Source organism: Tetranychus urticae, chromosome 1 (genome assembly GCF_039701765.1).
Source record: "Tetranychus urticae isolate SD_2017Ah chromosome 1, NJAU_TeUrti_SD_1.0, whole genome shotgun sequence".
NCBI lineage: Eukaryota > Metazoa > Arthropoda > Arachnida > Trombidiformes > Tetranychidae > Tetranychus > Tetranychus urticae.
Window position 1 is genome coordinate 31,579,731 of NC_142958.1, and position 21,931 is coordinate 31,601,661.

The 21,931-nt window shown below is 34.3% G+C and overlaps 3 protein-coding genes across 5 annotated transcripts in view; all 3 read right to left on the reverse strand.

Annotated features, from left to right (window-relative positions):
- Window positions 1–21,931, reverse strand: part of LOC107361496 (uncharacterized) — a 39,180-nt gene that overhangs the window by 15,844 nt on the left and 1,405 nt on the right. The gene's annotated exons all lie outside the window — the stretch shown is intronic.
- LOC149094968 (uncharacterized) lies at window positions 147–7,864 on the reverse strand. Its single transcript, XM_089270079.1, has 4 exons — window positions 7,663–7,864; window positions 1,338–1,426; window positions 978–1,259; window positions 147–915 (listed from the first exon to the last, which is right to left on the reverse strand). Exons 1-4 carry the CDS (start codon window positions 7,748–7,750, stop codon window positions 811–813), a joined length of 564 nt encoding a protein of 187 aa, XP_089126205.1. The 5' UTR covers window positions 7,751–7,864; the 3' UTR covers window positions 147–810.
- Window positions 8,880–10,970, reverse strand: LOC107361567 (uncharacterized). 3 transcript variants are annotated; one of them, XM_089266450.1, is made up of 5 exons: window positions 10,355–10,970; window positions 10,176–10,279; window positions 9,821–10,096; window positions 9,551–9,758; window positions 8,880–9,397 (listed from the first exon to the last, which is right to left on the reverse strand). In XM_089266450.1, the coding sequence occupies exons 1-3, from the start codon at window positions 10,506–10,508 to the stop codon at window positions 10,016–10,018; spliced, it is 339 nt and encodes a 112-aa protein (XP_089122576.1). In that variant the 5' UTR covers window positions 10,509–10,970; the 3' UTR covers window positions 8,880–9,397; window positions 9,551–9,758; window positions 9,821–10,015. The 3 variants fall into 3 exon arrangements, with proteins under 3 accessions (XP_089122576.1, XP_089122575.1, XP_089122574.1); XM_089266449.1 differs by having other exon boundaries at window positions 10,355–10,947; XM_089266448.1 differs by having other exon boundaries at window positions 9,551–10,096; window positions 10,355–10,950.

The following is a 21,931-nucleotide window of genomic DNA, read 5'->3' on the forward strand; positions in this document are numbered from 1 at the left end:
CTGTTTATGTACAAAATTGAAGTGTTTATGTCTTTAGAGTCTTCACTGATCGCGAAATAATGTGGATGAGTAATAGAGTTTTAGCTGAGACTCTTCGAGTGGGCTTCCGAGGTAATGAATATTAATAACAAATATATTAATGAGCATAAGTTTTATTTCTTGAACTGAATTGAATCGAAGTCAAAGTTTAAACTTCGATCGCCACTACAGTTATGGCACCAAATTTTTCCGCGGAAGTCATTTGTTCTGATTTAACTTTTCTTGTTCAATAAAGTGATTAAAGGCTAAACAAATACATGTTGTATATTACTATTGTAAATATGTGGTTTTCAATAATCAATAGGAATCAAGAAATATGGAAGATGATAAAAATCTTTAAGAAAACAATGTTTCATGAAATCAAAGGCTCGACCAATTTTTTCTCTTTTAATGTATAAATCCGGCCAAAGTGAGTCCATTTCAGGAATATTTCCATTGAAGTAAAATTTGATTGGTCGTCCATATCTTTTACAATAATCTGTAACATAATCAGCAGCTCTTTGAGTGACTCCAGGACATTCAGTAACATCCAGTAGCACTAAGTTGGGTAAAATGTGAACCAGTTGTTCGATATGTTCATCTTTTGTGTTTTCTTTCATTTTCAATCTGAGATGTTTTAGATTCGGATATTTCATAAACAATCTTTTGAAATCATGCAGGTTTTCAAGCGGTCTTAAAAATTCTATAACTAAATCTTGCAAGCATTTGTGTATTGATATTTCGCCAGTAAACAAGTAAACCATACCCGAATAAATATGTGCACTTAGTAGATTAGGACATGCATCCATGAACTGGAAAACATAACAAATGTCTAAGGACGTATAGATTCCGCTTCAAGTATTTTAAGCTTTTCCAATACTGGACCATCGTAACTGTCTGGGGATGAACGAAATATTTTCATGAGTAAACATTTCTTGAGAAAATATATCAATCGTCACCTTCAATCGTAACATGTAGTCTTTCAAGATTTGGGAAATGATGTGCACTCTTTTTGAAATCATTACGACCTTTATAACTCCAAATGTGCTGGAACCAATTCGTATAACACTTGGCTCAATGCGACGCGAGGATATCATTTCGAGTTTAGCACTATATTTTCTCATTGGCTCATCCTCATTAAAGCAATTGATTATTCCTTTCAAATATTCATGATATCTAAAAAGTGCAAAGATATCTTTAAATTTTACTTTCACGTCGAATCTATCAGAAAGTTCAGCAACCTGAATGGATAAAATGAATGAGAAAAGTTCAATGAAAACGCAAAAGACATTTGAATAATATTAATAATATAAACCAACTATTAAATTTGGAAATAGTGACAGACAAGTTCCATCAATCTGAGTGTCTCCTTCATAATAAACACAATCAAATGAATAATCAGGTCCATCTGAAAATATAAAGTTTGTAATCAAGAAATAAATCAAAATGAGAAGAAGCATTAATGAAACTTGAATCTTACGGAGCATATATTAATAAAGGGTGTTGCTCTAAAATCCGCCAGCATCTAAAAAGTAAATGAGAAGATCCAAGGAAAAACTGGTTTCGGTGAGTTGATAAGGAATTTTGATTTACCAATAATCTCAATATGTGATTAAATTAAACACTCCTCTTAGTGACACTTACCTAATGATTAAAATGTTGTTGTTACTGTCCATCCATAGTAACGTCCACGCTTTCCTTGTTGTTGTTGTTGTTTATCCTTTTGTTTGTTTACATTCACTATTTCACTTGAACCAAACAATTCACTAATTTGGAATGGAACCAGATCCTCGAATTGAACACAAAACACAAGCTTTGATAATTTATCTAATGGTGTATCGATTCTTCTCAAGTGACAATGAGCGTTGTTCAGAGATGAATAATGAGTTGGAAGCGTTAGGCTTTGAGAAGATGCCACGAAAGACACTCCTTGACTTATTCAAGAAATTCAAAGAAACTGGAAGTGTAATTAACAAGAAATCAAAAAGACCAGCAAGACGATCTCATATTGATGAAAATGGAATTTTACAACACTTTGTTATGGACCCTAAATCATCATTGAGAAAAGCAGCATCAATTTTTCGGGTTCATTGGTCAACTGTTCAAAGGATTCTTAAAAAAGCTGGATTATATCCTTACAAGCCTGTTGAAGGTCAAACATTATCACAAGCAAATGTTCAACAAAGATTCAGCTTCAGCGTCAGATTAAAACAGGCCCTTTCATTAGGTCAAATTTTTTTAAACAAAATATGGTTCAGTGACGAGAAAATCTTTACCTTGAATGGAAGAATCAATAGACAGAATATCAGAACATGGTTACCTAATAAACCGAACCAGCCTGAAGTCAATGAAATTTCCGCTCATCCACCGTCTGTTCATGTTTGGGTTGCTCTGAGCTCAGATGGCATAATTGGTCCTTATGTTTTTGAAACTTCCGTCACTCAATATGCCTATCAAGATATGATAGATTTTTTCTTTATTCCTGAGCTTCTTAAAAAAGGTTACGATTTAAAAGATTACTGGTTCTGTTAAATAGTGTTTAAATGAACTTTATTGATCAAGGAATCAATACAAACTAAAACTAATTTTAGTAAAATCTTAATAGTAAAACTAAGGATTTGAATGGACCCAACAATCAATTGTAACTTGTAAATGGTAACAATGAAAAATCTAATTGTTAACAAACTAAGACATATTGTTATGTTTAACAGCCACCCTTGTTAACAATTCAATCTTAAACATGACTGAGTATCTGTTTCAATAGCTTGATAAATCTTGGTCCATGTAATGGTTTCGTTAATAAGTCTGCAATATTACTTTCAGACGGAATATAGTCAAGATTGATTTGCCTGGTTTTTATAGCCTCTCTTATGAAATGATATTGAATGTCAATATGTTTGGTACGAGCATGAAATACAGGGTTCTTAGATAACTTCAAAGCACCTTGGTTATCACCAAATAATTTAACCGTTTCAATACTGATACCAATCTCATTAAACAATTGCTTCAACCAAATTGCTTCCTTAGTAGCTGAAGTCAGAGCCATATACTCAGCTTCTGTTGTTGATAATGCTACTGTTGGTTGTTTTTTACTATTCCATGATATTGGACTATTATTCAGAATAAAAATATAACCAGTGTAAGATTTTCGATCAAATCTATCTCCACCCCAATCAGAATCAGCATATCCAAGTAAATCAATAGGACCTTTATCTTTTCCTAACATAATGCTAATAGTCATCGTAGACTTCAAGTAACGAAAGACTCTCTTGACTGCTGACCAATGAACTTGGCTAGGATTTGAATTGAATTGACTCAATATGCTGACGATAATTGATAAATCTGGTCTTGTGCATGTTACCAAATAGTTCAGTGAACCAATTGCACTTTGATATTTAGTAATAAACCCATTCGACTGTTTCTCTGATGTTAGTTCAAATTTGACATTACATTCAAAAGGAGTCTTCACTGATTTACAATCATTGAAATTGAAACGTTCAAGTAATTCAACGATGTATCTTTCTTGTGATAGTTCAATAACATTATTTGTTTTATCCAACTTAATATTGATACCAAGAAATTGGTCAAGATTTGGCAATATTTTCAATTCAAACTTTTGCTTCAAATTTTCTCCAAATTCGTGCAAACATTTTTCATCAGTACCAATAACAATCAAATCATCAACATAAAGTATAATGAACATTTCATCAAGAACGGTTTTACGTTTGTAAATACATGTATCTGTTGATAAATTAATAAAACCAAGACTTTTAAGATGATTGTCAATCTCAGTATTCCAAACCATTGCTGCTTGCTTCAGCCCATAAATACTTTTCTTCAATTTACACACCTTATTTTCGTCAACAGTAAAACCTTCAGGTTGTCGCATGTAAATATTCTCGATTAAGGTTCCATTTAAGAAAGCTGTCTTCACATCCATTTGAACTATTAACATCTTTTTCATCATTGCTACTGTTAATATAATTCTTATGGATACAAATTTCGAGACCGGAGCAAAAGTTTCAATGTAATCGATAAAAGGTTTTTGTTTGAAACCTTTAGCAACCAATCTAGCTTTCGCCTTTTCAATGGTTCCATCAGCATTATACTTATATGAAAATACCCATTTACTGTCAATGATATTCATATCATCATTAACATCAACAAGTTCCCATGTTTCATTATCATTTAAAGATTGGATTTCTTCTTGTGCAGCTTTAAACCAAATATCTCTATCTGATCTTGTCCTCAACTCTGACATTGATAATGGAGGATCTTGAGGTTTTACTTTACTGACATTCGCAGCATCAATTGTAAGCAAGTTTTCATTGAAAAATACATCTCTTGAAACAATCATTTTACCTTCATTGTTATCCCAAATTTTGTAACCGCGTTGATTATCTGGATAACCAATGAATATGCATTTCTTTGATTTACTGTCAAGTTTTTGTCTCTTTTCTTTAGGTACATGGACATAACAATAACTTCCAAATACTCTAATGTTGGACAATTCAACTTGCTTATCATAATAAACTTCCTCAGGCAGTTTGAAATCAATAGCGGAATGTGGTCTTCGATTATACAAATACACTGCTGTATGAACAGCTTCAGCCCAAAACTCTTCGCTCAATTTTGTATCGTTTAACATTGTTCTAACAATGTCCATAATAGTCCTGTTCATTCTCTCTGCAATACCATTTTGCTCAGGACAAAAACGTACTGTTAATTGATGTTCAATACCATGCGCTGTCAATAGTTCAGTAAATTGTTTCGATGAAAATTCGCGAGCATTATCAGTTCTAATAGCTTTTATCATGCTTCCCATTTGATTTTTGAACTTCATTATAAATGTTGAAAATGCTGAATAAGATTGATCTCTACTCTTTAATAGATAAACAAAAGTCTTACGACTATAATCATCAATGAATGTTTGATAATATTTGTTTCCACCGAGTGATTCAACTGACATAGGACCAGCTATATCACTATGAATCAGATCACCACATTTCACTGATTTCGTTGTTGAACTTTCAAATGGTTTTCTTGTTTGTTTGCCAAATAGACAAGATTCACAATTAGCTATCTCCTTTTCATTTGAGCTGTCCAATTCTGGCAATTTACCTACTTTGACAAGTTTTTTAATTGATTCAATATTCAAATGACCGAGTCTTCTGTGCCATAACATGACACAATTGTTATTATTTTTCTCAGTAATATTAGCTTGAATGAAATACGGTTCAACATTTATTTGATATAAACCATTGACCACTTGACCTTCAAATAAATCTTCGCAATGTTGACCTTTAACTGTGAATTTACCATTTGCGAACAAGACATTGCAAACTTTCTTGTCAATCGCTGACAATGATAACAAATTTTTACCCAAATTCGGAACATAAAGTGTATTGCTCAAGTCAACATAGTCATTATGTTTAACCTTGATTCGGACAGTGCCAATTCCTTTTGCTTCAATTTCACTATTATCCGCTAATGAAATTGAATATGTTTCAATTGGGTTGAAATCAATAAACCAATCTCTATCATTAGCCATATGAGAAGTTGCTCCCGAATCCAAATACCAATTGTTGTCAAAACGTTTACCAACAGTAACCATCAAAGCTGAAACTTTAGTATTATTTTGACATGAATTGTCTTTTGATTTATTAGCATCATCCATTGCTTTCTTAGGACATTCTCTGAACCAATGTCCAGGAGCCTTACAATAGTTACATTTGCCTGGTCTTTTACCTTTACCTTTTCGTTTATCTCCATTGTCATTGTTATTGTTTTTGTTCAGAAATTTTTTGACCTTTTGAGTCGCTAAAGCACTTGTCTGATCGACCAGAATATCATTTTGTTTCAGATTCAATTTCCTGTGATATTCTTCAACCACTCTACTTTTAGCAAACTCAAAATCAATTTCATCGGAACCAAACTGAGATTCGAGCGAGACAATTAGATTTTCATAATCTGAAGGTAAACTTTGTAACAATGTAATGACCAGATCATTTTCATCAACATGTTGGTTAATAGATTCTAACTGTTGTTTAATGTCAGTTATCTTGTTAATATGATCAACCATATTGTCCCCATTGTTGTATTTAATATTCAATAACCTTTTACGAAGATAAAATTGATTAGCCAGACAAACACGTTCAAAGTGGTTTGTCAAGTTCAACCAAGCTTGACTTGGATCGGTCGTTTGTCTGATCAAACTTAAATTTTGATCATCAACATTCAAAGCAATAATTCTGAAGGCTTTCCTTAAGCGTTGATTGAAAGAGCCTCTTTGGTTTTCTTCAACTGTTTCAATCGTTTCTTCACCGGTAACAATATCCCATAAATTGAGTTCCTCTAATATCAAACGTATTTTGAATTTCCAATTAGCCCAATTTTGATCATTGAGTTTGTCAATCAAAGTTAACTTGATGTCTTCCATGATAATAAATATGATAAGCTTAATAAATCAATATCAATAAACACTGATCAACACAATTGATTGACCACAATCAGAAGCAGGCTGAGCCCATAACCTGTTAAATAGTGTTTAAATGAACTTTATTGATCAAGGAATCAATACAAACTAAAACTAATTTTAGTAAAATCTTAATAGTAAAACTAAGGATTTGAATGGACCCAACAATCAATTGTAACTTGTAAATGGTAACAATGAAAAATCTAATTGTTAACAAACTAAGACATATTGTTATGTTTAACAGGTTCCAACAAGATGGTGCAACTGCTCATTGCACCGATCTTACTCTTTCTCTTCTAAGTTGTTATTTTGATGACCGAGTAATAAGTCGAAGAAGCGATTTTGAATGGCCCGCTCATTCTCCTGATCTCAATCCTCTTGACTATTTTTTATGGGGTTATATTGAGGACCTAGTTAGACGTGATAAGCCTTACAGTTTAGATCAATTGAAATCAACAATAAAACAAAAAATAGAATGTGTAGAAAAAGAAGTCCTCGATCGAGCGGTCAATAATTTAAATGTCAGGCTTGATTCTTGCTTAGCCCACAATGGCTCACATTTTGCCTTCTCTCTCTAACAAAACTCAATTTCAGTTGAATAAAAATGAATGATTAATTCAATAAAGGATAAATTATCAAAGCTTGTGTTTTGTGTTCAATTCGGTGATCTGGTTCCATTCCAATTAGTGAATTGTTTAGTTTAAGTGAAATAGTGAATGTAAACAAACAAAAGGATAAACAACAACAACAACAAGGAAAGCGTGGACGTTACTATGGATGGACAGTAACAACAACATTTTAATCATTAGGTAAGTGTCACTAAGAGGAGTGTTTAATTTAATCACATATTGAGATTATTGGTAAATCAAAATTCCTTATCAACTCACCGAAACCAGTTTTTCCTTGGATCTTCTCATTTACTTTTTAGATGCTGGCGGATTTTAGAGCAACACCCTTTATTTAACTTTTTTAGTTCGCTTAGCAATTAAATGGCTCCATCCAACACACACTGTAAGAAAATTTTTATTTAATCAAAAAAAGTGTTCACTTGCTCAATCCTTATTCAATTGCCTTAAGATGACTTCAACATGACTTGAAATCAGTAAAAATATTCAAATGCTGCGCCTCAACAATCAGATGATTGTGGCCTTACCTTATTGTGATCTTACCTTTGAAGCAGTTCATTAAATCGTCCAGGTTATTAACACAATCAAAAATGGCGAGTAAACAATCATCGGGAAGTTCATAGATCAACATTTTAAAATAATTATTTTTAACTTAAATTTTCCTTGACTCTATTGCTTGAAGTGAAAAGGGTTTTAAGACTTAAAAAGGTTTGTTAGTCACTAGATTTGATTTATTAGAATCTTTAGATTATTTTAATCTTGTTTTTTCTTGTAAAGGGTGTAACGGATAAAAAACTACTTTTATCTCAAAAATTTTATCTATGAAGACGAAGAGGACACTGATGAAAATGTGTTTTGACCTTAGGGAATAATTTTCGACGTTTCTTTTCTCTTTCTTCGGATTTTTATCATTGTCATCTTCATCTTCATAGATAAAATTTTCGAGATAAAAGTAGTTTTTTATCCGTTACACCCTTTAGTTCACATAGATGGCAGTTCTATTTTCAGATTCATCTTCTCTTTAGATTCTGAATAATTTGCATTTCTACCTTTTTAATCCATTTTTATATCAATAGTTATTATTTTCATAACAAGGGGCTGATTCGACCATAACTGATGGCAATCCAGTCTGAAAAAAACAAATCCGTAACGAAACAGGAATCGTCTAAATGAGAAATGAAAAGATAAAAGCTTAAGATTAAAGTTATTGCTTTCGTTTTGCGCCCGAAGGGCTTGAAATGCTCAAGATTCTTATTGGTAATTCACTCCATTTAGCTTATCAACGCTAAGTTAACGAACACTCAGCTGTACTCAAACCCAAAGCTTATCATACGCTGTAGAATATTCATTATTGATTGAATTAAGTCGAATTTTTCTCCGGTATTCAAGTATTCATCTTAAAGCCCATAATGAATCTAATGATTGGTCAAAGAATCATTACTGTAGGGGTTACGATTCTCGATGTAATGAGGATCAAAGTTTTAATGTCAATGGCCAAAATGAAGAGAACTGTCAATAAAATGAAAAATTGTGCGATCAATCATGTTCAGCAAATATTTTTATCGACGAAAAATGAGTTTCAACTATTACTGCCACTCGAAGCTCCAGGTAATTTCACGAAATAAGCACATTTTCTGGTTGACCATGAGAAGTTATAGCGAAAAAAGGATTTCCTTATCCACTTTTGAAAAAGATCGACCGAAAATTTGTTCATTTGAAATTTTAAGAAAGATTTTTCAAAATCATGGTGAGCAAAGTACAATTTATTCACATTTCACGATTTGCCATTCTATTCATTCTGAAGCCTCTACAATCTAAAAAAGTTATCTACCGCTTCTTAATTTGATATGAAAGTTCAGTTTCTTTAATCACAGAGACAACTTTTTAGATTAGACAATCAGGTCTTCGATCTGCCATCAAGACTCATCAGGCGATATTTAAGAAAGAAACGTTCCATGAAATCAAAGCCTCGGCAAATTTCCTGTCGTTTAGTGTACAACTGAGGCCAATCTGATTTTATTTCATGGTGATTCCCATTGAAGCAAAATTTGGTTGATCTTCCATTTCGTTCAAAATAATTTTGGACATAATTAGCAGCTCTTACAGCGTTTCCACGAACTCCGCGAATATCAAATATAACCAGATTGGGTAAAATGTCAACCAATTGCTTGATATCTTCATCTTCTATGCCACATAGACGCCTCAACGCAAGATGTTCGAGGTTCGGATATTTCATCAGAGCTCTTTTTAGATCGTCCCAGATTTGGCCATAATGTTCCTATAAGTATAAAATCAATTAGTTTATGTGGACAAACAGACGATCCTTCCAGCCTGATAAAACCTAAGATTCATGATTGCAATCTTTAATTGATCGAATAAATTTGTGTATTCCGAATATATTTTTCACATTTCGAATTCAATTAATACTTACGCAATGTATCACTAAATCTTGCAAAGATTCGTGTTTTAATGTTTCATCAACAAGCACGGTACTAGAATCAATGGTAATATGGGCACTTTGTAAATTCGGACATGAATCCATGAACTGGAAACCGTAAAAAGTCGTACCAAGATTGAAACATTTGAGTGCATTACAACTACTTTGAGCTTTTTCAATACTGGACCATTGAGGTAACCGTCTGAGGATGCAAGATGGACTTTTATAAGTGAACATTTCGGAAAAAAATATTTATATAATCACCATTAAGGATAATTTGTAGTCTTTCATGATTTTGTCGATATTGTGCTTCACTTTCCAAATTAAACAAAGTATCATCTCGAATACTTAATTGTTTTGAACAGATGCAATTTTGTAGTATGTCTGGCTTAGAACAATCGGTGGCTAGCATTTCGAGTTTATCACAACATTCTTCCATTGCTAAACGACATGAAGTGATCATTTCTCGCAAATGCTAAAATTATCTGCACATCTATAGACAAAACTTTTTCTTTGGAATCTATCAGTAAACTCAGCAACCTGAGTGGAAAAGATAAATAAGAAAATTAATATTCAATGAAAAATTAACAAAGAGCGTTGATCAACAATATCAACTTACTATTAAATTTGGAAATAATGTGCTCAAACCAGCTACATCAATCAGATCTGTGTCTGTGTAATAAACATAATCAGGTGAATAATTACGTAAACGAGCACGATAATCTGAAAATAAAAATTTCTTCGATTAGTAAATTGATCAACATGTGAATAAACCTTCATGAAAATTTGAATTCTTACCAATCAAATATTTAACTTTTTTAGTGAAAGGTTTGTTACGGAAGTAATCTGATGAGAAGACTGCGAACTTGCTTTCACTACAAGTTTCTAAGGTCGCATCTAGGATCACTAAAGATCTACACCTTAAACTTATCTGCGTTTCAGGATATCTCATAAGAGATGAAAGGCACAATTCATAAATGAAATACTTTGAGGTATCTTTTAAAGACTTTTATTGAATTAAATTGGAACTGAATTTAAGAATAACTTGAGTTGTTTGAAATGATGAATATTTCTTAAGAAATACAATGAACAGAATTACTTTGAAAAGGATATTATTTGAGTAATTAAAGAGTGTGACTTACGGTAAGGAATATTGTAAGTAAGTGAAAAGAATGAATAATTTTGGTTTTTATAACCAATGGTAAAACAAAAGAACAATTTTTTGGAGGGAATGAAGAAAGTAAATTAGTTTCTCTGTCGCAATGATGTCTGGTTTTGGTTCTTTACCAGTGACCAGTTTTTTACCTCTTATCTCAATTAACACTATCAAGCTTGTAGCCTTCAACTCTTACTTACATGTCTTAAGACATATATCTCACGAGAGATAGCTGTAGCTTTATTAGTGCTTTTAGGATTAGATGAAGGTGAAACAAAAGTTGAAAAATTAGCTGAAAAAGAAAGAGATTTTTACCAGTCTTTCTTAATGGCACTTAATTTTCAACCTTGAGTTTTGGTCAATTCTTAACCTGAATTGTGGTTAAAATTACAAGTTTTTAGAGCGACTTAGGAAGGGATTTACTTAGGATTTGGACATCTGAGAAGGGCATTATTTTCATGGTTAACATAGTTTTCAAGAACTGTAATAAATATATTGTTTAAACAATGAATGATTAACTGAATTAAGATGAATTAAATGAAATAAAAAGGGAATGATTCAAGAGATTGAGATGAAAATGGAAATGAATTGAATGAATTTACTAAGGCAGAAATCTACCCTTCACTTCTCTGAATTTGAGACCTTGATCCCTTTGTAAATTCAGATTTATTCAATTTCGATTTGAAGAGTTTGAATCTCTTGAAGAGGACCTTTGTCTAGTTGGGTAAAAGATATGAGAGCGGACTTGAGAGGGATTATTCGGGTTGTAAATGACAGTCCTGGTTGATGATCCTGAAGAGGCAGTCGAAGTGAATGAATATCTTGAGTCTTCTGACATCTGCGAAGTATTTGATTCAGGCTCGTCCTTGCGTCTTAAATGTCTCCATGGGCTTGGCGGAATTGGATATGGAATAACTTTTCCTTGGGCATAGTTTCTTGTAATTATATCGGAGGAAGAGGTTAAATCTGTTGTGGAGGATGAAGTTGAAGATGAAGTTGAGGATGAGCCAGAACCTGAAGTTGTTGAAGTTGAAGTTGAAGTTGTGGTGGTTGATGACTGAGAAACTGGAGATGAGCGAGGAAGAGATGGAGAACTTCGAGGCGAAGGTGATCCTAAAAGATCAGCAATAGCGGAATAGAGGGAAGATGGAGTTGATGCTCGATCAAACTCGATTAGCGGTGGAGGAAAATCTGGTGAAGCTTCAGCTGAATTATGTCTTCTTTTCAGTGAAGATGAAGAAGATGAAATTGTTGATATAGCTTGAGCTATTGATTGTGATGATGCTGGAAGAGTTGACTGTTGAGATAAATTAGGTGAATTTGGAGGAGTATTTGAAGGTGTGTGAGGTGATAGGATTCGGACGGATTCATCATCATCAGATAAATCGATGAGGGGAAAATCTCTTTCAGGCTGAGGTGGTTGAGGTGATGGAGCATAAGCTCGATATTCCGGAGTGATAGAGTCGATGGATGAAGTGGAAGAAGCTGAGGAACTGACTGAGTGAATTGAGTAATTACTATCACTACCATAGTTTGAGTATTGAGACGGAGTGGGAGAGGATGCGGGTTCAACACAAGGAGCTTTAAAGTTCAGATCGCTGTTGCGATTTACATAGGCCCAGTTTGATGGCCATCTTGCTTGATTGTTTCTAACTCGTTCTCGGTAAATTTGAAGAAGTTTTGAAACTTTCTTATTACCACAGGTCCTAACCATGTTTTCATGGTTGATTCCTCCCCATTTGCGTGAAGATTCTTCAATTTCCTGCCAGTGAGCCATATATAAATTCATTGAAGTGATTGCTTCAATTGCAGGCGAATGTGGTTCAGAGCGGAGAGTGAATCCAGGTAAAAGAAGGAATGAGATGAGGGAAAGTGATGCAGGAGATGAAACATAAGGTGAGAAATGTTGTGTGATTTCTCTGAATTTGTGCTGAAGAGCACGTATCTCATCATCATGAAGATCAAGGGATCTCATTGCATTAATCAGTCCTGAACCAACAATTGCAGTTGCAGTCAGGAGGAAAGCAAGAATTTGATCTCGAACTGAGACAAATGATTTCGCTTTAGCAACATCTCGGGGTGTTAAACCATGGAATTGTGTGTCCATGTAATCAATCTTTTCATGGCTAATCAGCGATTCATAGACGATATTCTTATAGCCATCTACAATTACTACCCATATTGGTCTCGGGCGTAAAGCTGGATTTCGTTCATCAGCAGTCCATCCTTTAACTCGGCAATAAGCCATATGAATTGAGAATTTCGTCTCAGGGCTTGGATGGATTTCAATTTGTTTTTGAATTAACTTCTCAGTATTAGCTCGAAGTGGAGGCATTTTGATTGTTGTTAGTCCATGAAACTCTCTTGTGGCTAGATCGACTTTATTCTTTCGATTGGTCAATGCTCTGATATTTGAAGTGCTAGGAAAAATATGTTCCATACGGAATCCTCTGAGGGTAGGAAAATTATGTTTGGCGTACTCGAAGAGTTCTTTTTGTAATTCAGGGGATAATCGAAGGATAGGGTTAATTTTGATAAAAGGAGTGAGACGATCTTCAGTCTCGGGTGCAACATTTTTCATAAATGGAGGATTAGATCTTGGAATTCCACCTCTTGCAACCTTGACCCATTCTTCCGAATCAGTTAATAAATAGAATGGTACTCTTGACCAAGTAATAGTATGAGGGCGAGGTTTGATTACATTGGGATCGATTTTCTTTCCCATGATTGGTTCAAAACCAACAATATGTTGAACAAAACTTTCTTGTTCAGATAATGGATGAGTGGGATCATGGAGTTGCTTTTTAGCATCCCAGAAACCGAGGGAAAAATGAGGGAAAAGTTCAAGAATCTCGATGAGATTTCTTAACCAGTGTATGCAAGCTAAACAATAACATTTTCGGCAGCTTTGACATTCTCGTGGTTCAAGGGCATATTGTGCACAAAAAGCACATTGAACTAACTTTTTAATTGAATCAAATTCAGGATTAGTAATGTTGTCGATAACTATTCCGTGAGGGATCAATGGAAGATCCATTGTCTTGATTCTTTCATCATGATAAACATTATCATAAAGTTTAAGTCTCATAATTTTATTAAATTCATGTCGAAGTATTGAGAATGTTTGAGCTTTAGCTTTAACCATTTCTTTTATCTCAAGAAAGGTTTCATCAGTTAAATAATCTGGAAGGGGTGCAGTTGGAAGTGGAGCTGGATATTGATTTGGTGCGAAAGGATAATCTGAGGGTTTTAAATATCTGTTGGGCCAAACTTTTCTAGTTAAATTTATTTTCGGAGGGACAATTGTAGGTTTGAATGGAGTTTTAGAATGAAGATTCGGAAGATGATTAGAGTCAAAGTGAGGGGAATTACTTATCTGTACAAGTTGGTTATTGGAATTGTTTGAGGAATTGGCAGAATCGGATTGGTTTGAATTTGATTTAGTTCCCATCAGTGAATCATGGATTGATTTTCTGACTTCCAAACTTGAAGTTCCAGGAGCAAGTCTTTGAACAACAGCGTCCTTGTCTTCCTTGTTCACCAAATGAATTGGATTCCAACTGAGCTGTTCTTCACGAACATTATCTGGATTGGGTCCTCGTTTTAATTCTTGCAATTTCTTTTGTTGCATTTGTTGAGCTATTTGAATAGCATTAGGGTCATTCACCAACTTTTTCATAGGAATTTTTCCCTTGGAGGAAATAGAAGCAAAGTTTTCGGGATTCCAATTAAATGGAGGTTTCTTGTAAGTCTGGTGAGACAAAGTTTCAGGGAAGACAGTTGAAGGTGATCGAGGCTTTCGATTCAAACGAACAGCATTAGTTTCATCATCAGTTGAGTCTTCACTTAAAACATTAGCAGCAAAGTCATAGTTGTCTTTAGTATATCGCCGATTTGGTGGAGGCGGAGGAGGAAGCATTGGGTCATCAGATGATAACGCGGGTAAAGATGACGAACCTTGAATCACAATTGAGCGATGAACTCGCTGATGAGTGTCCATCGAAGGTTCACTTTCAGTGACTGATGAAGGTGGTTTCGGAACAAAGATTCGAACTGTCGGATCATCACTGTATCGAGCGGGAATCAGATCTTCATCTGGAAATTTGTTCAGTGGAACTGGTGATGGAGAAGGAGATCGAATGCGATCAACACGAATGTGTGGAGTTGGAACTCTCACAGTTTCTCCTGAAGGCAGAATACGTTCAATAATTGTTTTCTTGGCGGGTTGCATGATGATCGAATATATTGCTTGAGCAATGGGAATTAATTGAATTGAACTGAAGGGGTTTGATTTAAAATTGAGGAAAAGTTTGAATTGAATTTGAAGGAACTGATGAAAATAAGAACAAGTGAAAGGTTTGCAGAAGTGAACAATTGGATAATTTGTTGAATAAAGTTGAAACTTTGAAATAGCTGAAAAAGGTTGAATTGGAAGAGATCCTTTAAGGGATAAGACTGTTGAATATTCAAATGTAGAGTTTTGACGAACTTTTACAAGTGAAAAGAATTCACAGAATTTTGAGAAAAACTGGTTTAACTTGAACAGGTGAAAGTGCAATAAAGTTTGCAAAAACAAGGTAAGTGTGATGGTCAAGAAAGGTAAAGGATTAAGACAGTTAAGTTGTAAAGTGAAACTTAGAAGGGATAATGTGGTCAAATGAAGAAAAGAGAATTTTGAAAATTGTTCAAATGTAAAGCTTAAGCTTTGATGATGTCTTATGAGAGACGAGAACAAAAGTGAAGAGACAAAAAATTCTATTGTCTTAACTGGTGTTACATTGGTACCAAGGGGGAAAAATTTTGCTCTCCCTTGATTTTGAGATGCAACGCCATTGGTTAATAACTCGGTTGAGTTAAAGTTTAATGTTGGTAAGAGTTTGATTTCTTTCCCAGGCTTTGATTTTGCCGGTGACTTATCTTCATGACAAAGATATAACACATAAGTGTTGGCGCCTAATTTTTGTTTCTTTGTCTGCGATCTAGTTTGCCTTTTGCTCATATCATTTGAATGATTAATCAATTTTTTAGATTGTCTTAAAATTTCTCTATCTGCACTTAAATATTTTCTTTTAGATTTGGGCTTTTTAGCTGTAATTGGAAATCGGTTTTCGATATAATTTGAATTATCTGAATTAAGAATTTGAGAAGAATCTGAATCTGAAGGATTTTGATCAATATTTGAATTTGAAGAACTATCATTTGCACTATTTAAATCTAATATCTCTGAAGAGATTGAATCTGAAAGATTGTTTGAATTAACTGGTTTAGTTGATTTAGCTTTTGAAGATAAATTTGGTTTGCTTTTAACTGTTTTGGATATCTCTTTAGAGATTGAATTAGTATCTGAATTTGTTTCTAAATTTGAAGTTGTTGGGCTAAGTTGAGAATCAAATGGAATGGTTAAAAATTTGTTTAAATCATAATCATTTTTTGAAATGATTAAAGGAGAATCTGGATTTTCTGAAATTGTTGATGATTCTTGAGAATCATTTGGAACTGAATTAAGGTCTGAATTTAAATCTAAATTTTCTGAATCAATATCACTAGAGTGATCCAAGATATCATCTAAATGATTGTTTAAATCTGAATTTGAAGTTTGTGAGTTAATATCATTTGAATGATTAGTTAAATCTGAGTTAGTTGTATCTGAATCTAAGTCTGGTAAATTGAAATTTTCTGGCTCTAAATAAGTATCAGGATTGAAGAATTGATCTTTAAGCTTTTTCATTCTTTCATCTAACTCTCCTCTGTAAAGTTTTGTATTGGAAACATTGGTACTGAATAATCCTAAATCTGTAGTTTCAAGTAAAAGAACAGAACCTTTTTGAACTCCACAAACAAGATAAGGACCATGATATTTTTCTCTTAATTTCTTTGCTAATTTTGGATCAATAGATTCATTTTTAACAAAGACAAAATCGCCTAAGCGATATGGTGAAGATTTATGAAGAGACTTGGTTCTATTAATTTGATAGAGTTGTTGGGAATGTAATCTAGCGTAAGCTAATTTTCTTGCTTGAGCAACATTAAAATAATTCTCATCAGGAAACTCTAAAAGATTATCTAAAGGCTTTCTAGGGTGTCGTCCAAATACGAGGAAATAAGGGGAAAATCTAGTTATTTTATGGACAGAAGTGTTTATCGCAAAGACTGAGGCTTCGAGGGTATTTTTCAGGTTTTTAGTTGAATTTGCAATCACATATGATCTAAGTCTTTCGGCAATTGTCCGATTACATCGTTCAACGATACCTTGAGACTGAGGATGATAAGGATTTGATTTTTCATGTTTAACTCCATGTTCCTTGAGGAACTCATGAACTGCTTCACTTGTGAAGTTAGTTCCTTGATCAGTTTGGATTACCTTTGGAAATCCGTAAGTCTGAAAGAGTGAGTTTAACAATGATATAACTGTAGATGCAGTTTGATTGTTAGTCAATTTTGCAAAAACATATCTCGAAAGAATGTCTACTAATACAATTATATACTTTTTAACCTGATTTACTACGATAGGACCTTGAACATCCAATTCAAATCTTTCAAAGATCTCTTTGGGAATAGGTTTAGTTGAGGGGTCTACGTAGATGATGTTAGTTGGTTTTGCGATTTGACAAACTATGCAATTGTCACAAAGTTGTTTCACTTGATCTTGTAAATATTGACACCAGAATCTTCTTGAGATTTGCAAATAAGTCTTTTCCGGGCCAAAATGTCCACCTAAGGGGCTCTCATGCTCATAGGCAAAGATATCTTTAAGGAGTTGAGAGTCGATAACTAGTCTGGAACCAAAAGGTGTATTGATGTCTTTCCTGTAAAGCAAGCCATCTCTAATCATATAGCGTTTAAGCGCTACTGGATCGTTTGAGCGATAAAGTTCAATAACTTTTTGGATATCAGGGTTGTTGGCTTGAGTAGTTCGGACTTTTTCTTTCCATTTAGAGATTTCAGATGAAGTTGGATTATCAGAGGGTTTGATGTGAGAGGTTTCAGATGAGATTGAATAAGCAATAGCAGGAATACCATTTAAATAATTGAAGTGAGGAAGTTGATCAGAGCATAATTCATTTAAACCAATATCGTATAAACGATTTTCAAAGGGATCAGCAATATAGTCAATTAAATAGATTCTGTCGAGGAATTCTTCCTCGGGATCAATAGTCTTTCGATGAGACCATGAATTTTGGTAACGGGAGAAACAATCAGGAGGATGAGTTGAACCTTTTCGGTAAACAACTTTGAAATTGAAAGTAGATAACATAATTGACCAACGCTGGAGTCTGGAATTCTTGAAATTAGTTTTAGTTAACTGGCATAAAGCGTGATGGTCGGTTTCGATGAGAAATAGCTCTCCTTCGAGGAAATGGGTAAACTTGTTTACGCCAACAAAGATAGCTAGAAGCTCTTTTTCAGAGAAAGAGTAATGTTTTTGATATTTTTGAAGTTTTTGAGAATAGAAGGAAAGGGGAAGCCAATCTTTGACTTCTTCAATAGGAGTTTCGGAATCATAAGAGGGTGAATTAGGGTCTTCTTGGAGTAAGATGCCACCAACAGCATGATCAGAGGCATCAGCGGAAAGTTTTCTTCTTAAATTGGGATCGAAATGAACTAACATAGTTGTTGAAACGAGGGAATCTTTTAGGGTATCAAGGACTTTTTTGTCTTCAGGAAGAATACGGAATCTTTTTTCTTTTGAAATAAGACGATAGAGAGGTGCAGCTAAAGTTGAGAAATTAGGAATATAGCGGGAGAAATAGTTGTAGCAACCAAGAATGCTTTGAAGCTCTCGTACATTACGAGGATAAGGAAGGTTTTTCAAAGCTTCGACTTTCTTAGGGTCAGGTCTTATACCTTGTCCGGAAACAAGATGTCCTAAGAGAAGGATTTCTTCGAAACCAAAGTGGCACTTTTCAAGTTTAACTTTTAAATTGTATTCTTGTAATCGATTGAGAACAAGTTTAGTGTTAACCATTAAATCAGGAAAATCTTTTCCAACGACAGGGACATCGTCGAAATATCCAACGCATTTTTGATAAATTAGTCCATCCAGAACTTTATTCATCAATCTTTGAAAGATAAAGGGTGCACTTGCCAAACCCATTGGCATACGCTTGTAATGGTATTTACCATCCGGAGTAACAAATACGGTCTTTTCTCTTTCACCAGGAGGAAGCTCAATTTGATGGTAACCTTGAGCCAAATCAAATATATTGAAATATTTACCACCTCTAACGACTTCTAGACAGTCGTCGATTCTAGGCATGGGATAGCGAGGGACTTTTGTGATTCTATTTAATTTTCTGTAGTCGATAACCATACGAAAACTTCCGTCAGGTTTAGGGACTAGGAGGGAAGGGGATCCACCAGGAGCAGTACTATGCTCAATGATGTCATTGGCTAACATTTCGTTAATTATTTTCTTGAATTCGAGTCTTCGATGAAGTGCGCAATTGTAGGGTTTCTGATCAGGAATTTCTTGGGTATCAAGATCAATTTTAACTGGACAAACTGAAGCTGGAACGAGTCCTAAATCATTTTTTGATTGGGAGAAACTCGTTTGAAATGAATCAATTAAATCAGTTAATTGCTCTTGCAATGGTTGAGGTAAATCTGGATTGATTCTAGCTGCTATTTTTTCTCTAAAAGGCTGAATTTTAATTTCTTTTAACTCTTCTGGAGTAATGAATTCGCATTTAGCCATTAATGCAGAAGCGTCCTCAATATCGACAGGGACATGAATGGGTTGAGTTTGCTTTGGCTTGGTGTCGATAATATAATTATTTTCAGTATTATTATCAGGAAGGGTTGTAGTGTTGAAAATTTGTTTAGTTTCATCAGGGGTGCAAAATCGGAAGTAGAAGTTAGGATTGAGAGGTTGTGAATTTGGAGATTCATAACAAGTAGTATCATAATATTCGCCATTAGACTTTAAAGTGAAATAATACAAATGAATAAAAGCATTTCCAATCAGGCAAACGGGTTCAAAGTCTTGGACAATATGAATTCGGAATACTCTTGATTCTTTCATAGCTGGATGCTTGACAATAGCGTAGGCAAAACCTTTAGATGGAACGACTTGTTTTGCAGCGATTCCTTTTAATGCTCTAGCATAAGGGATTATATGAGCGCCAAGTTCATCAGCAAGATTAGCGTCAAGAGCGGATAGCGTAGAACCAGTATCAAGCAATACTCGACCTTCTCGGACCAATTCTCGAGTTGGCTTACAAAGCTTGAATATGGCTTGTGGCATATGGCAAAGATCTAATTCGCCTAATTTAGTTATAAGCGGTATAGCAGGGGTTGATGAAAGTGTCCAAAGAAGTCCTGGGTTTCTCAAAGCATCAGCTTGAGGTTCAGGAGGAAGAGTGATGGCTAAATTTGAAGAAGATGGAGTGGTGTTTGCAGGGGAAGTTGCACTTGGGGGTGCAGTAATTGCTCTTACATTGGAATTATTAGGATTATTTGAATTGTTTGAACGATAATTTGGATTATTTTGGGGTCTAGTTCGACATTGTTGGAGGGTATGACCTGGCTTTTTGCAATAGTTACAAGTAATTGGGTTTGAATTTGAATGAGAGGGTTGATTTGAACGGTAAGGTTGAGTACGATTGGTTTGATTTCGGTTATCAGGTTTTCGTAATAAGTTATGAATAGAGGAAGTTCGAGGAGGTTGAGAGGAATTGGATTTGTTTTTATGATAAGTTTTACTTTGTTCTGCCTCGAAATGTTTACGAATGAGTAAATTAGTAATTTTAGGAAGGTCATCATTGATGCCTAAGGTATTAACTTCAGAAAGGATATAATAAGGAAGGTGATTGAGAAGTTCATGTTTGAATATATCTTCAGTATAAGTTCCTACGGCTTTTGTAAGGGAAGTGCGTAATTTCATCAAAAACGTATTAGGATGATCAGTTGGATTATATTTGAGCTGTCTTAATTGAAACTGTGCAGAATACTGCATTGCAGGAGTTTTAACAGCATTGACTAACGCAGCTAAATACTCTTTATAAGTACTGATAGTTGGATCTAAAGTTTTAGAAACAGCTAAAAGTTCATGGGCTAAACCTTTTTTAAAACATCTCAATCGAGTAGCATCATCAACGTTCTCTTGAGCGAGTCGTTGTTCTGTATTTGTAATGAAATCAATAGCATCTTCTCCTTTTTTAAATTCAGTAACATGAGGATCTGGTTTCAGATTTGAAAGAGCATTCAGAAGGAATTGAGGATTTACTTGGGGTTCACTAGCTGTAGAGGAAGGTGAAGGATGGAATAATGGAGGAGGTTGATTGTTTTGTTGGGCTATGGGATTGATATGAGCACCTAAAGTGTTCAAGATCTCTAAGAGTTTTCTCTGAGATTCAAGAGGGATAGGGATTGAACAAATATCCGCATAAGTTATGCGTAACATAGCCTCACGATCTCGACCTAATGATCTTAGTATGGTCTTTATTTCGTCTTCTGTGAGTCCATTATGTCTGCATTGAGTCATCCAATCTGGAACGGCAAATTGAGTAACAGTAGAAGTGGGAAGACATTCGATGTCATCATCAGTTAATTGTTCACCAACAGATAATAAGTGCGTTTTTATGCACTCGAAGAATCTTCGTTTTGCCAGACATGGAATAGGGACGAGAACACTCCAACCTTGTAGAGTTTGAGTCATAGTTTCAAGATTCATTTCATAGACGATTGGTTCATCGGCTGCAACATTGAATCTTCTTCTTCTCTGAACTGCCATAGTGAATAAGTTGAATTGTGAAAGATGCAAGGAAAGTAAATCGTAATATCACTTGAGTGATGGTAAAGTTGAATGCGAAAGTTAAATTGTTGAAAGTTGAAATTTGAAGGAACTTGAGTTTAATTGTTCTGGTTAAAGTTGAATAGTTAAAGTTGAATTGAATTTTAATTGAGTTCAGAATTGGAAAGTTATTGTTCAGTTGAAATTAAAGTTGAAATATTCTTGAAGAATGAGTTTAAAGTTGAAGGTAATTCAAAGATTCTTTGAGGAATTGAATTAGTTGAACAGAGTTCGGAATTGTGTAAGGATATTCTTAAAGGAATAACTGGAAAGAGACTTGAGACAGTTTTACCTTGAAAGAGTTATATGGAAATAACTATTGTGATCCTGATTATGAAGAGATTATGGAAAATCGTTGAATTGAATTTGAATTAAATTTGAAGGAATAGTTCTTAAGAACTGAATCAGGCACATACAGGGCACGGCG